The following is a 16545-nucleotide window of genomic DNA, read 5'->3' as shown; positions in this document are numbered from 1 at the left end:
TTACCACCAGAAGTACCTACATGCTAAGCAACAGTCAAGTTAAGAAGTCCACCAAATGCTGCAACACCAATGAGAGTCAAAGAGAGAAATTATCCCAGCACTTGACCACTGAAATGAAACCAATCCAAGAAATGATGCAGCCAGAATGCAGGCAAGTACCCAAATCACCCTACAAGTGAGCTGAACCCAAGGAATACAAAATAGTACCACAGAGAGGCTCTGAAGACAGGCACAAATTAGTCTTTGTAGTGTTCCCAGCAAGTTTAAAAACTGAGCTTGGACTTCTTCACTTCAGCCCCTTTTTCTTTGGCACTAACTTTGAGTTTAAACAGTTGCTCCACATAATTCACATTTCCTATCGCACAAGATCAGATTACTGCCTACTTAACTCCTGGTGCTGTAATGAGTCCCTAATGTGAAAAAGCAGAGTGGAACAGAATGCAACTTCATCAGGCACCTGATAACATGCTTATTGCAGATATGAAATTGATACTGTTACACTAGAAAAACTTCTAAACTGGAGAATGACTCTTCATTCAAAATGAGAATAATGAAGGAAAACCAAGATATTTTCACCCCTTTTTCCAAAACAGTGAGTAAGCCAATGGTATTTCAGAGCTCCTGAGCATCCTGCATACATTTATTTTCCTTCACATTTCTAGCTGATTACCCTTTTAACGAAACAGTTGTCCCACTCTACAACACCAATAACCCAATAAATTACATTGTATGTTACAATGTAACAAGAATGTTGTAACTGCTGTTCATACTAAGCAGGTACGCATTTGGAAACCAATTCCACAAAAGAAACATGAATTCAAAATGCAACCGAACTCTTCTGCTGCAATGTCCAAATTACGGCAGGCATTTTTCACCATATGCAATCTGCATCCAGGTGAAGTCCAAAGTAAAATATTATATCAGTAAGTTTTAAAAAAAAAATCTACATTTACAAGTCCTACTGAGTCTCTGCCATTTATAAGGAGCTTCCGATGTATCTCAACAAAAACTAAGTCAACAACAACTTCTTAAGTGCTTCTTGCAAGGATCCTCCCCATTCGTTCTGCAGTACATGGGGCACATGGCTACTACCTGAGTATCCAAGTTCCACGGAGACTGTGCAGAACCCCACAATTCCTAAATAATTGTTCAAATAATTTTCCCAGTTTAGTAGCCTCCTGTTTTCACTCCCTCTTCTTTTCCCTTTATTTTCCCAGGTATTGAGTATCTACTTTTTCCCCTCACCTAGAAACTAAGCACCTAAATCTGGCTTCACCAAAATTACTTCCAAAAAGTAACAAAATGAACTCAAAACAGCAGTTTCTGGGTCATTGTGTTAAGTTTTCTTAGCATATAGTAAAATCTGAATATACAATAGGAATTTTGCTTTTTAACTAATAGTTTCTAGGAGCAAGGAGGTGATGAAGCTGAGAAGTACTCACAGTCCTCCTTTAAAAATACATAGCGCATACAAATCATCTCTTCAGATGGAGCAGCTCCAGATAGAGTAACCAGACAGAGTTACAACAGAAAGGAGAATTTCCACTAGCTGATAGCTCATTTTAAGCCCAAAAAACAATGGTCAAGATATTAACTCCTAATCTTGAGATATGATGCTAACTATGATGGTCCCTCTTTGAGTTTTCTCTTCACAGAGAGTTCTACCTAAACAGATGCTCTAATACTTTCCTGTTGCATGCATGGGTAACTGTATCTCAGTAGTTTTGCTTATACTTTTGCTCCACAAAAGCATGTGTCAGCACATTATTTCAGATCATTCTTGTACTCTGTGTTAATCTCATCACTGGGAGATTAACACAGTCAGTCTCCTGCAAGGACTGAAGTAGGTAGAGCCTTCTAAAGGCAAAGCAACAAAATTACAAATTGTACTGAAGAATTTTACTTTATATGCCCCCCAAAACCAACCAGTTTGACAAAACAAGAATACTGAAGCTCTCAAATCAGATAAAAATGCAAGTTCCTCTACAGCTAGAATAAAGCATTTGCAAAAATAAAACAAAATAAAACAACCAAGAACTGGCTGTATGCTTTTATAATCCAAACCCGAGCACAACGGTAACCTTTTCCACTTCTTGTATTTTCACTTCTCTTGTATTAAAGAGACTTCCTTATATTACAGAATTTTGTGGCATAGGAACATCAGGTCCAAATAGTACAGAGAAAATGTGAGCCCAAGACCAACTATTATGCAAACAGGCATAGAAAAAAGCCAGAGAAGAACAGCTACTTGGATATTTACAGCTTAGTTTCTATACTATACCTGATTGTAATGATTGCTCTGAAACTACGGATGCAGTAAGAAGGAAACAAGAAAAGAATTAGTCAAACAGGCAATTGCTTAAAAAAAAATTCAGAGAGAACATGCTATCATATACAATTTATTATACATAACTGTTCACATCAATTAAAGCACATCTTTTATGCGGCAAAATCTAAAAAGTTACACAACAGTATTGACAAAGTCTCCATTCTTGCCCTACTTATACCTCACCTACTAGAAAATGCAATGAACTTATGCTCTGTGAAGACTGACTCATCTTCTACCACTGGCAGGAGCTGCAAATATCAAAAGGCCAGCTTGCATTCACAGAGAAAGTGAGAAGGAACAAGAAGGTCTTTCGATTCGCTTTGAGACAAGTTTCTGATGCAGGAAAAGTTACAAAATGAAATCTCACCGTAAAAAAAAAAAAAAAAAAATGAGAGGAAAAGACTTTCGGGTTATACATAGTAACTTAGATGAACACAAGATGTGTAGTACAACAGGGCAAGAGTTTTCTTGTATCATTTGCTACTAGTGGGACACGACTGCACTCCTGGGGATTGCACAGCCTATGGCTCTGTTTGGAAATGCAGGGTTCTCTGATCTATTGCCCCGTTCTCATCAGGTGAGCTAGATTCAGGCAACCATACCCTCCAAACCCCACATGACTGTGCCTAAGCAGAGCTTCTCATTGAAATCTCTCTCTGATTTTAGTGCAGAATGTCACCCATTGCCTGACATATTTTGGTGGTGCACATGTTCATGGGAAAGGTCTCTTTACACACAAAAAAGATTTATTTTTTGTGATGGAAACTCATTCTCATTCACCAGGAATTTTCTAATAGCTCCTATTATTTTAAATTTTCTTCTCTTCGGAAAATCCTCTTTGATCCTCAGTAGAGGAGCAAAATGATAAACCGAAATGATAAATACAATCATTAAGCACTCTTAAGTTAGCAAAAAAAAAAAAAAAAAAGAAATGTTTTGCATCTAGTATAGCACCACAGTGAGAAGTTCTTCACTGACATGACAGATCAACTAAAGAAAGACATTCAGCAACCAACCATTTTTAAACATTTTTTAAAACCATTATATTTTAAACATTTTGAAAACAAACCAGGATTTACTTTTCCCCAAAATTCAGCATGTAATTGTCATAGCTAACGCTTACTATAAACGGGTCTGAAGGTGTGAACAAACCCTATCTCACATGCACTACTGTAAAGTTTTGAGAAATACACTCCCCAGGTATTTTCCTATTAAACCACCAGATATGAACAAAATATGAACAGTAAACAAATTACTGCAGCAGGTTAGTTTGGCAATATTAGTCAAGAAGAAGTAACTTTTACCGTTTAATATAAGCCAACAGAACATAAAAATAGCTATTACACTTTGCAATACTGCTTTGAAAAAACAGACTCCATACAGCTTTCTTACACCAACTAGTTAGTTATCAGACAGATTAAAATCCTGAAAGACACATACCGCGTAAACTGCTGGTGGTTAAGAGAGCCCGTGCTTTATCTGCTAAATCACTATTTAGGGTATTTCCCAATAACAAAACATCAATGGCCTCCTGCTTGGAGCTATCAAAAAAGTTATTTTGAATCGTTCTGGTCACAGAACGAGCACCATCCTTCAGCTTTCCAGCCTGTTAGGGAGGAATACGTATAAAATATTTTATGTTGGACATTGCTCATAAAAACACTGGCAATATTCAGTAACATTTTTGTTAACCTCATTAACAATTTTTAAATCTAAGACAGTTTCCATCCCTTGCCATTAAATAAGAGCCTTCTGAGACTACTGTACTATATCCTTTTTTTTTTTCCCCAAAACGCTAAACCACATACTAACATCTTCAAGGTACATCTAAGAACCAGATGATTACAATTTATTAAGTAAAATTCCACTGGAAGGGATATATATATATATATATTTTTTTTTTTTTTCCCCTAAACCCTTAGTCTTCAAAAATTAAATCAATATAATGCCATGTTTAGATCATGATACAGGATTTTGGGCTTTTTCCCAAATTGTGAAAAATGAACGAGCACTTAAGTCCAGGTGTCACAATACGTGAATATGTATGTATGCATATATGAGCATATTAATTCAGAATCCATATTCTGAAATATCCACGTTACAGAAGGGATAGGTTCAAATTAATAAGACTTCTCAATGTTTTAAAGTAACATGCAAGTCTCATGCAGTATCCCGGAAGGAACATACACACCAATCTATAGCTACATACGTACCAAGACACTGTCATTGCACACACTGCACACCAGCAGTGCAATGGAATAGTGCTCCAGTAGAACACTGCCTAGCAACCTGAAAGAAGAGTCTCCAAAAGATGTGCTGGTACTACAAATGGTAGCTGTGGTCAGACTTATAGAGGATAATGTAAACAGCATGTCATGCAGAATCCTACTTGACTCAAAAGCCAGCAGCGTTAAACTGCATGCACATCACTGACAATGACTTCACAGGCACAAAAATGTTCTCTGGATTGCATGGCTTATCATATCTTATGTACACAAATGTATTTTACCTGCAAAGCATGTGTAAACACATGCTATTGCATGTATGTGAAATATAGATCAGAATCCATCAGGGATGCTGCATGGTATTATAGTATTATTAAAAATGCTTCAAGTTTACAATTTGCATTGTTCATGGAGGTCTCTTAAATGCACGTAGAAAAAAAGACAAAAGCTTAAGAAAACTACAAAATCAATCCACTGGGTAGTTCATTGAACTGTGCTACGTAACAAGAAAAGGAATTACTCCTTTATCAAGGATAAGTAGTAGCAGATTAGCAGCATGATTTTGTAAGACGATGTGGATGAAGTGGGGAGCCACCATTTTAATAGGATGCTGCTTGTTTTCTGTCAGAAAATGAACGACTTAAGACATGATCCAAAAAACACACTCACCATTCACATATCAGGCAATTAATTGAAAGGAACCCAGAGAGAGCAAAAGAAAGAGTAGGTAAGGAGTTAGATGTAATAAGTATTATCATTCTTTAAAAAAGGACTGTTTTTCAGTACATTAACATGCTTAAGGTCAAAATACATTCTCTCCTATCCCAAATTTCCATGTTTTTACTAAGTACTCTTGGATTTTGACGAATCAAACTGACAAACTTTTCGTTTGAGAAATGAGAAAAATAAGCTGAAAACAAAAATTTAAAATATATTAGCAGAGTGTCTACAGAAATACTGAGCAGTGACCTGGTCAAGTTTCACTGAAAGAATGGCAACTAACAGATGGCTTTGCAAGTATTAGAGGTCCTCTTCAAATTGAGGGATTTCTATCTGGGATGCTGCCTTTGAATATACTATAGTTAGTACAATCCTAACAGCTGTATAGTTAGTACTCACTGACAGCTGTACCAGGACTGGGACCCCAGTGACAACGATGGACTATTCTGCATTATTATAAAAACAACAGAGTAAACATACTCTGAGTTTTACATGTTAAAAATTGAAGTGCAAATACAATAAATGCGTGTCACGAAGTAAAAATTTTAAGTAGTCTAATGATCACCAGGAAAAGTACTAATTTAGGAGAAGAAACAAATAAGGTTGAATGAAAAAGTCAGGAGAAGGGGAAACACCCCATAAAGTACTTACTATAGCTTTCCCGAGGGTCTAGTTGACATAAAGTAAAACTAAATGGTTTGTAACAAAATTCCATTGTATACTAAAATATGAGCAACTACCAAATGAGAAGGCCTTGATGCACCAATTAAGGGCAGAATCAGCAACAAGCCCATTTAGTTGTTTTCTTTTAATGTAGCTTACTTGTGATGCCTTCTATTTGTGCAGAGAAAGACCCTGATATGGTTTAAATGAAGAAACAGTGGAAAACAAAATAGTCAACTATGAATACGTAGTATATACGGAAATGAGTTGAACAGAGATCACATAATGAGAAGCAGTGTATTCTTGAGTAAAAGGAATTGTATGAGAAGAGATTCTTGAAGGAACTAAGGGTAATAATAATCATGGTTCATTTTTTCTTTGTCTTGACAAGTATTACGTGTAGAGAATTACAGAAACAAAAAAGCAACATTGTTAAGAAGAGAAATAAGAGAAAGCATTAGGAAATTTGAACCATTCACGCATCAACCAAAACAAAACAAACTGATGAGAAACAGAGCATGACAGTGCCAAGTAGGACAATATTCCATAAAAAGGAAAGCAGGAACAGAAATTGATGGTTTTGGCGGTTGTTATTGTTTTTCCAGTAATTGCAGAACTAAAAAGCAATAGCTAGATGAGCATGCACAGGAAAAATACCTTACCATAACCTGCTGAATTTCAGTACTGTTAATAAATGCTACAAGCATGGACAATGAGCAGTGAAATACATTTGAAAAACAAGGAGATGCACTGAATGAAACTAAAACAGTAGAAGGCAGAGGTACAGACAGAAAATTGAAACAAAGAGATTAGAGCTGATTTGAATATACATTTTTTAGAGCTATGATCAAAAGAAATCAAAGTTTTGAGCCTCATCCTCTCCTAGAGGGTAGTATCAACTGGGAAGCAGGGGCATGGCTAAGAAAGGATGTACTGACACAAGATCTGGCTGTCAAGATAACCAAACTTTTCTCATTAAACGCTTTTCTTTTTCCCCATTCACTGGCTTATTAAGATTACAACCAAAGCACACTTTTTAAAAAAATATTTCTTAAATCCATGAAAGAATCTAAAAAAATAAACAAACATTGGAAATTGATGAAGATTCAAATACAATGCACTTTACCTTAGCTTTTCCTTCAAGGGCTCCAGTCCCAGCATAAATTTTACTGACAGAATCTCCATTCACAGACCACATGGATCGGAAAACTTCCTGAAAGCGAGTAACCAGCTGAGGCTTCTCAGCTAATCCTAACACCTCCAGTTGTTTTGTTAGCATCTGCAACAGTTGAAGGCAACATTTGCAAGAGAAAGACCTTTAATGTTTTTCTAATATATTTATTAAAAAGTAGATCACATTTTTTGAGCATATATACAACCGCCCCCCAAAAAATCTTTGCTTTATACCCAGACACATAATACTGAACAAATACCATATCACGTTTATTAAATTGTATTGTATCTGGAGCTTTAGCTTCAGCATTTCACTTTGTTTTAAAAACAGGTAGAAATACAGGAAAATGTCAACAATCTTAAACATTTTCACCTAAAAATTGCCATGTCACAAGGTAGGCTGGCTTTGATTCTTAAGTCTTTCCATTTAAATCTTTTAGAAATAGGGCTATTTATGTTTCCCAACATAAAGTGTACTATCAAACACATCAACCTCTATTACCAGAATGCAACATGAACAGAGCTCTGCAATGAGTGAAACTGCAATGACTGCTATCATTCATTCTGTTTTCATGTGTAATTTTTATCTGACAAACTGCAATCTTCACACTTACACTCAGTGTACTTCAATTAATTTTTTATTTTTTTTTTTACTGTGCCTTCTACATTGAATGCAATTATATTATAGGTATATAAGAAATATATATATATGCATTTAAATGTAAAATACATTTCAAACACAGCATTATGCCCAGGGAAATAGAAATGAACTACTGTACCTTTCCCAAAATCCCAGAATCAAGTTTACTTAGAAAAAAAAAAACCAATCAACTAAGTTTGTTGCTACCAAAATAGTGAAAATAAATACTAATGATTAAAGCTAATGAAGAAGCTACTTTCAAGTGTTTTAGAACATTTTTAACACCTTGAAGTGTCCGCTGGCAAGGAGAAGGGGCCTAAAATGATGAAGGCAGAATTATGTACAGACAGTATTCTGAAGGTTAGACGGGAACAAATAACAGACAGAAAAGGAACTTGTAGAGAGAATTAAAGTAGAAATAAATGAGGAAAAAAATTCCGGGAATTGCGTATTTTATTTTGTTATGTCAGCTGTTTGTCCACGGTTCACAAATCAAGAGAATATATATCATTAACAAAAAAAAAAAAATAAAAGATTTAGGGTGGTAGTCTTTTAAAATTAAGAAAGCAGTAGGTAGGACTTAGATTTCTCCTGCTTATGAATGAATTTTAGAATTTTAGCAGAAATCACAGTTTAGCTCTCACCAAGGAAAAGTTTAACATACTTAGCCTGAAAAAAAAATACTATTAATTCAGCTCCTTAAAAGGTATTACAAAGGCAAATGTAGAGCTGTAAATCTATGTCTTCTGTGTGAGTACTACACTATACTTTCTATTACACTACAAATCCTACTGTAATATCATTAAAATCCAATAGGTAATGTTTCACAGTGTTTCAATAGCAAGCCAACTTATTGAAGCAGAGCCCGGTAACAGAATTGAATCCCACAGTAGAGGTGAACTACACAATCTGGCCGTAGCCAAAGCTACAACCACAACATTCTTCTACAAAGAATTCACAGCACAGAGATGTGGAAACAAGATGAGAGGACTAGCAGATGCTGGGAACTGTAATCTCTTATGAAGAGCTTCATCTCTTAGAAGAGAAAATGGTTTCAAGCTCAAAGAGTGTAGATTTAGGTTGGATAGTCTTTCACAGTGACAAGGCATTGGAACAGGTTGCCCAGAGATGTGGTTGATGTTCCATCACTGAAGACTTTCAAAGTGAGGCTGGATCAGGCCCTGGGCACCTGATTCTGCTGTGCACGTCCCTGTTCACTGCATTGGATTAGATGGTCTTCAAAGGTTCCTTCCAACTCTAAGGATTCTGTGACTCTAACAGAGTAACTGTGAGTGTTTTGTGAAGGACTCCACCACCACTACCTATTCTGTAGTTGCAATCCTCGATCTTAAAAGACAAACTGACACTTAATAAAGAGCAAAGAGTTTTTCATAACGCTACATGACAGTTGTGTAATTGCAATTACTGCACAACTGCTGCTTCATCAAACTAAGAGCTGGCTGCCCACAAAACAAGAGAGTACGATGCTATAAATCAAAAGGCCACCTTACCATTTATTTTTATTCAGCTATCATGTGGAAGGTACAGCTACTTTTACAGTCTACTTCCTACAGAAGTATCAGGAACAGTTCTGTATCTGGAAATGCACATCATTTTTCCTACCTCTAAGCCAAAGAAAGCCTGCACGCTGTTTGTTCTATCCAGACAGTCCAAGCAGTTTGTTCTGACAGTACCACTTTGAGATCTGTGCCGAGGACAACGAGAGACAGAAACAGAAAACAACTGAAATAACTCATTTAATGCACATCATCAGCAGAGACAGGGACATTAAGATCTGAACCAGAATAGTACATCACAGCATTGTCACTGCGTTGTTACTCTCATCTTGAGTGCATTTATAAATGCATCAGCAATAGAGGGTTAGCTACGATAACAGCAGTAATTTTGCAACAGCACTGACTGCACAAAAGTAATTAGTTTTCTGCAAATAAGACGAGCCTTTAAGTTTTTCTGCAGTTCTCCTTGCTTTCTTGGTTAAGCTGTTACGCAACAGTAAGTTTCATGTTTAAATAATCTAGCTAACACATTTTGTAAGAACTTCAGAGAGAAATAATTACAAAAATGATAAACAAAGAAAAAAATAAAAAGAACTGTCCTAATAGAAGTAACAACTTGTGATAAATTTAAATTCAATTTCAATCTCTCTTTATTTTTCCTCCCCAAACACGAATGAAAATTAAACTGCTTCCCTTTAGATAAACAGATGACTGATGCCCTCAGGATCCCTAAAGCACTCCCCTTCTTTGAAAGAAGCCTGTTCATCTTTGCTAAAAAGTTCTCAGAAGGGTCATATTAGGCAATGTTCACATTCTTCTTGGCTGGCTACAAGGATAAACATCTGATGTTCTCCCAGTGATCTATGGTTTTCCTATCTTTTGTCATTCCCACTACCCCCTTTGTCCAATTAAGTCAGTAAAGGTTGATAACATTTACTCAGCTTGAACAACTAATCAGAAAATTGTTGAAAATACTGAAAAATCTTTGTCGAGATTATTCCGTTACTATGTCTATATTTTATTGAAATAGAAACTTGCTATCAGTATTAGAGGGAAAACTCACATTCTACAATGGAGATGGTCCATAAACTTCAAGTAATTTTAAAGCTATCACAAGTCACAACCTATTTTGCTGTCAGTCATTTTGAGAGGTGATGATACTATCTGGATCTCTGGCAAGATCGAATAGCCCCACAAAGTGATAGGGCTACACTATTTTTAGGATGTAAAACAAAAGTAAAAAAAAAAGCTTTAAAAATTTTTGTAAGAATACAAATAGTGTTTTGAGGCGGGGACGTGCTCTAACTACCATTCTACTAAATCTAACCTTCTTCAGGTCTACTGAAACCTGCCCCTGCAGGACACAGTCCCGCAGTGAAGTCAGGATGCAGAGCAGCACTGGAACTCTCTCCTCCCCCACTGTATCAGCAGACAGAACCCAGGCCATGGCAACATCCCTTCACTCAATGCTTGTCATGGAAAATCCCACAGAAATGCTCCGCCCTGGTGTTAATTAAATGGAGGAAGGGTGTGAAGGGGAGAAGAGCAGGAACATTGCCTATTCCTAGCCCTGCCTTTTCCTGCTGAGATCTTTGCTCTAGGAAGAAGAAAGGGGAAATAAGGACAAGAATATATGAAATACAACATGCATCCCTGCTACCACGGGGTATAGAGCCCCAGAATTCTGATATAACTATAACTGCAGTTACTATCATGCTACTGGCTTACTGTCCATCGCATATCTCAATACCTCCACAAGTGCTAGAAAGAATTTATTTCTTTAACAGAAGTTAGAGCTAAAAATATGATAAAATTAGAAATGCGTGACTTAAAGCAAATATCAGCTGCTGAAAATGTTTCTCTAGACTACCTTTGCCTCCTCTTCCACCACTAGCTGTATTTGCTACATCAGCAATACGTTCTTATATGATCTGCAAAAAGCACAGATTGCTGATCAAAACTCAGTAATGAATCTTGCCTACAAGGCTACTGAATAGCTGACTGTTCATTTTTTTTTTTCCATAAGGACATTTCAACATGTTTTTTGCACCTCAGTAAGATGCATTTCTCACATCTCAATATGATGCTTCCCAAATAATAATTCTCCCCAGCTGCAAAACCTTATTTGAAATCCTTTGGAACTCATTTATCTTGGGTAAAGATCGTACAATAAGAAGGTATTATAACGTATTATATTTAAAACTCATATGGCTATTGTGAGTGACTCATTTTGTGGAGAACCAAATATGTCAACTGGCAGGAATCCAAATAAAGACATTTCAAGGAAGATGGCACTGAAAAATTGACGTTCACAACAAACTGAAAACAGCGTGCTCCATTGCTGAGGAAAATATGAATAAGTTATACAAGGAATGGGAAAAAGCTTTCATCCTTCAATCCTATAGGAGCACACTCAAGAAAAAGGACAATTGACCACATTTACAAAATGATGAGTTCAAGAGAACAAAGAACCTGAAATTAAGTCATATCCCACCAGTGCTTTAGAGGCTGTTTCCATCAAGACTTTCAGAGCATATTCAGAGCAAGACAAAATTTTAATAAGTGATTCATACTTAGTTGCTGAACATTATAATCTTGTGTACAATAGAAATACAATAACATAACCAGAAATATTTTTCTCTTCTGGCTACGAGGTTGAAAGCACCTCAGAACCATAATTTAATTTGCGTAAATACACAGGAAAATAAAAAAGAAAGAAAGAAAGAAAATGCAAACCTTTTAACTTCCTTTCCATCAAAATAAAAAAATCCACATTCTAAGAATTTCTGGACTTGAGGCTTAAGCACACTGTGCAGTTTTTCTGCCTTTCCACCTTTAACCATTTGATGATAGTCAAAGTTCACCATTTTTATATCAGCTGAATGTTCAGATGCTTTTAAGTGGCTCTGGTTTTGTAAATAGAGAAGAAAAGAACATAAATATGCTAATACATGATCACGGAGTAACATAAGTAAAACGAGATTAAACAAGAGGCTAAACAAGAATTTTAAAAGCAGTAAGCATTTTAAACATTTTAAACATTTTAAAAGCAGTTTTATTAGATATTCTGTGCCCTCTATGTTGTTTTATCACGACTGTGCAACAAACCACTCAAAACCGACAAATATTTCACCTTTGTTTCTATTTTTCTCTTGTTACAAACAAGATAGCGTTTTGTTGTTTTGTTTTGTTTTTTGCTTACTATACTAGGGATCACCAATCACACACACGACAGCTTCTCCTGTTAAAACATTTCCCTTTATCTGCAATACCCACCATTTTAGAAATAACAGACAAAGCAGACAAATAACATAGATTGCTGCGGAGGACAGTTCGAGTAAAATTTCCCCTTCAGTTCCCTGAAAAATCATAAAACTGTTTACAAAACCTTTGGTGATAGAGGAATGGTAGAGTCATGAGCTGTATCAATACACAGCAATACACATCTGCGAACAGTAACATCTCCTGCCAGGATGCCTGGATTCAGAAAAGATGCTAGCCAATGGCCTAAAACATTCAACTACTGTAATACAAAGGGAAAGGGAAGAAGGAAAAGAAAAGCAACACATGGCTGCTGCAATGTTCTCTGGCTTCAAAGAAGGCTGCTCATGTTGGCAGAATCTGAGGACTGCTATGTGACAGTTGTTTTTAAGTACCTAGCATGAATTTGTAACAGAGGCCAGCTACAGCGAACGCCTTCTGAACGAAAGCTCCAATTTAACCACAAAGCAGATTTCAAATTTATATTGCAAAATTTGTAATTTTTAAAAAATATTAAGTAATATACCCCAGAATTCAAAAGGGAAGATTTTAAAAAGGAATACAATATTATGAAAAGTCACAAAGGATCATTTACCAGCATTACAGGGCAAAAAAGATTTCCTTTACAATTAAGCCTAACAAGCACAAAACGTAAGAATAACTGCAGATCTCTCAATATTGTCTATGTGATAATTTTTCAGCAAAGTCATCAGTCTGCACACAATCAAGCCATAATTGTAAATAGCTTTCAAAAATTCACACTATTTATCTTAAGCGGTACTTTTAGGATAGATACTTCTTTAACTCCATGCAGTAGCTGTTGCTGGGTATACCAGTATTTATTTCATTTTTCAAAGGCTATGTAAAAGCTTCATAGCACACATTCCAATTCCACGGAAAAGCACCATGAGAGAAAGATAATTCTTACCTGAAAAGCTTTGCTGAGCATGTGCTCCCCTTCTTTTGCCCCAAGTAAATTCACAATAATTTGTTTGCCATATAAATTTTTAAGAGTTCGGAAATGCCTGTTAACAGAAGAACAATTCCACACTCATTTTCTGAAAATGCTCATGCTGAAAATTAACATGACCGTGTGGAACACTGACACAAACATAGTGGAGATTCTAATATCTCCAGCAAGTCTTATGTTATGTCATGGCCATACAAGCCAGTGTAATCCAATAACAGCATATAACAATTGACGGCTCTTTAACTCAAATAGCATCAAAAACGTTGTTTGACAAAATGTGTGTACTTAAAATCACAATGTTGTGAAATGGTCGTGTTAAGAATAAAAACAAAGTATAGATTTGACTTCTACAACAGCAGCTGACAAATACGGATTGCTCACTGTGTGCCTATAATTTTTGTTCTAAATTTAATGAAGCATTTCACAGTCTTACATTTTCTTCAAACTTTTCAACAAAGCACTCAAAGGCACAAGAAAACCTGCAAAAGTTTTTGAAAAGATTTCCCAGACACTCTGCTGCTTTGGCGAATCACACTTTTGCATGGGCAAAGCCTCCTGCTTGAAATAATACATCCCAGCACATTGATATATCACTTATCAGAGGTTCGTAACACCTTCACAAAATCTCAAGACATCACCTGTCAAAAGCTGGTGCGTTCGCCTCGAAACCCCTCGACATTCTGACACGATGGGATCCCACCTGTAACACAAACGTTAAACCATTTGTCGTAACACATTTGACTTGTTCTTCCAAGACCACTTAATCCTGAATGTCTAAAGATGGCCTAAAAATTCGTTACGCTATCTAAACCAACTCCCCCAGATTTATTGTTTGCTATGATGAGCATTCGTTTATTGGCTTTCCTGAAGTTTCATTTCACTTTTGTAAAAAGAAAAAAAATAAAACAACGTTTTAGAGGGTCTATTGCAACACGCTTATATGCCCAGCTTAAAGAACCTAAAGTAATTGTGAAGTATGAACTTTAAAAAAAACCTCTCTATAAAAGTTATATCCCAATAGTAGTTGCTGATATCCCTATTCCAAGAAAACTGGGATTTAACTATATTGTTGGCACTCATGACTTCCTGAAAAACCTTACAGAAGAGTAATTCAGTCTCTGAATGAGTCTCTGAGCATGCTCTTAGATAATCTATTTTGAAACAGCTATTTAAATTAAAACAGAAAATCTCAGAACTTCAAATACAAAACATCTCAAATTAATGGACATTCAAACTTATGCAAGACAGCATTCAGAGACTCAAAAGTAGCAGATTTGCTATGTTGAATAACAGCATCAACTTGCTTCCAAAGGCAACCTCATCTGGGTAGCTAACTGCAGAAGAGCCTAGAAGTTACTCCATGATGCTTAAGAACACGTGGGGAGGAATTATAATTAGATCCATCTCCTGCTTACCTGCAGGCCTGGCTGCTCCCAAAACAATGGAACAGACCCTCGAATCTGGATGAAAGACGACACAGAATCATCTAAATATATCACCTGTTGAGGAAAAAAATCCAACACATAATATTACTAGGCATTAGGGAATGTATGGAGGTTTTAAATTTGTTAGCCTTAGCTAGACATGCAGTAAACAAAATATATTTACACACTGCCTATTCCACCATGCAAAACACCATTTGTTTTCCTCACACTTATTCCTCTTTCAGATTTGAACAATTCATAAGTAGTTCTGGCACTTCTATGCTTCCTGTGGAAACACAGTTCAGAAAGGTTGAGAAAATACTGCAAGATTTTATTACTTGGGCCTGAATGACTTTTGTACTAAGAGTAACTAACTATTTTGAAATCTTGATAGCTTCCTGTAAAGTTTTTGTTTCCTACATCACAAGACCCATAATAGTTGAAATGTAAACCAGTGCACAGAAAATAACAATGCAGCCTACTCAGAACACCTGCACAGATTTTGTGCACCAGAATATGAAATGCAATTGTCTGTTGAGTATAAGGGAAAGGAAACTCAGTGTGATGATGATATGCCACAGACATCTAGTGACATTATCTGAAGGAGGCTTGCGCTGAGAAACCACAGGAACAGCATTCTAACTACACTCCCAAAACTAGATGTGCATGGGCAGAGCTCCAGCTAGATAAAATCCTACTGAAGTCACCTAGGATTTGCAGTGAGTCAATCAAAAATACCTACTCACATGAATACTTTTGCAGGAACAACATCTTGGTAACTAGGTTATCATAGGAAGTGGGCAAAAAAAGCTGAAAGAATGATTTAACGGCTTCCTGCATTTCAGTATAATAATAAGGGCAAGGAAATGCAACCAAATGCAGCAGAATTACAGTGGCTTTAAAGACTACCTTTCTGAGCCATATTAAGTAACCACAGGAATGCTTTTATCTTTCCCCAGGCACCAGGCGACATGTATCTGCCAAAGTCTCTTTTGCTGATGTTTACAATTAGCTCAGGCTAAAAGAAGCACACCTACAGCTCAAGCTAAAAGTATGGCCACCTACAGCAGCAGTTCAGCTGATGGGTAACACCTACTTAAGCTAGTGAAACTCAGACGCACGCATGCCCTGACCTTAAGCTACACTAAAAACCAAGATCAGCGAATTATGTAACCTACTTAGATCCCTCATTTAGCAGCAAAGGAACTATTTTCATATCTACTGGTTACAGACTCGATTCATAACCTGTTGGATTTGGGGAAGGAAAAAAAAAAAACATCACCACAGAAACTTACACTGAGCTCACCAAGTGAATGTGCACCGTGTTTGACATACCTGCTCTGTTTCAACAAAGTTAGCAACATGACCATCATCGTTGGTTCCCCGGACGTTAAACCTGGTCCCTGCTCGCTCACAGCTTAGTCGTGAAATGAGACAAGCCTTTGCCTGCTTGTGAGCTGCATAAATCGTCCTTATCTCCACTCCTCCACACATGAGACGTAACAACCAGTCATCACAATTCACTCCATAGTGCTTCAAATGTAAATGCAGTGACTGATTCCTATCAGGGAAAAAATATATATATATATATATATATATATATATATATATATATATATATAT

At 36.4% G+C, this 16545-nt stretch overlaps 1 protein-coding gene across 8 annotated transcripts in view; it reads right to left on the bottom strand.

Moving 5' to 3' along the window:
- The window catches only part of SYNJ1 (synaptojanin 1), a 60518-nt gene that overhangs the window by 28592 nt on the left and 15381 nt on the right, over window positions 1-16545 (bottom strand). For all 8 annotated transcript variants that reach the window (XM_042866720.1, XM_042866723.1, XM_042866721.1 and 5 more), the window contains 8 exons: window positions 16258-16483; window positions 14914-14997; window positions 14137-14198; window positions 13457-13553; window positions 12004-12173; window positions 9374-9455; window positions 7064-7216; window positions 3770-3935 (listed from right to left, as the gene is read on the bottom strand). In XM_042866720.1, the coding sequence (XP_042722654.1) occupies window positions 3770-3935; window positions 7064-7216; window positions 9374-9455; window positions 12004-12173; window positions 13457-13553; window positions 14137-14198; window positions 14914-14997; window positions 16258-16483 (1040 nt within the window). The remainder of the gene's footprint in view (window positions 1-3769; window positions 3936-7063; window positions 7217-9373; window positions 9456-12003; window positions 12174-13456; window positions 13554-14136; window positions 14199-14913; window positions 14998-16257; window positions 16484-16545) is intronic.

Source organism: Lagopus leucura, unplaced genomic scaffold (genome assembly GCF_019238085.1).
Source record: "Lagopus leucura isolate 7727_CA_CO unplaced genomic scaffold, USGS_WTPT01 Super-Scaffold_100001, whole genome shotgun sequence".
In the NCBI taxonomy this organism is placed as follows: Eukaryota; Metazoa; Chordata; class Aves; order Galliformes; family Phasianidae; genus Lagopus; species Lagopus leucura.
This window is presented reverse-complemented; position numbering and strand designations above follow the sequence as displayed.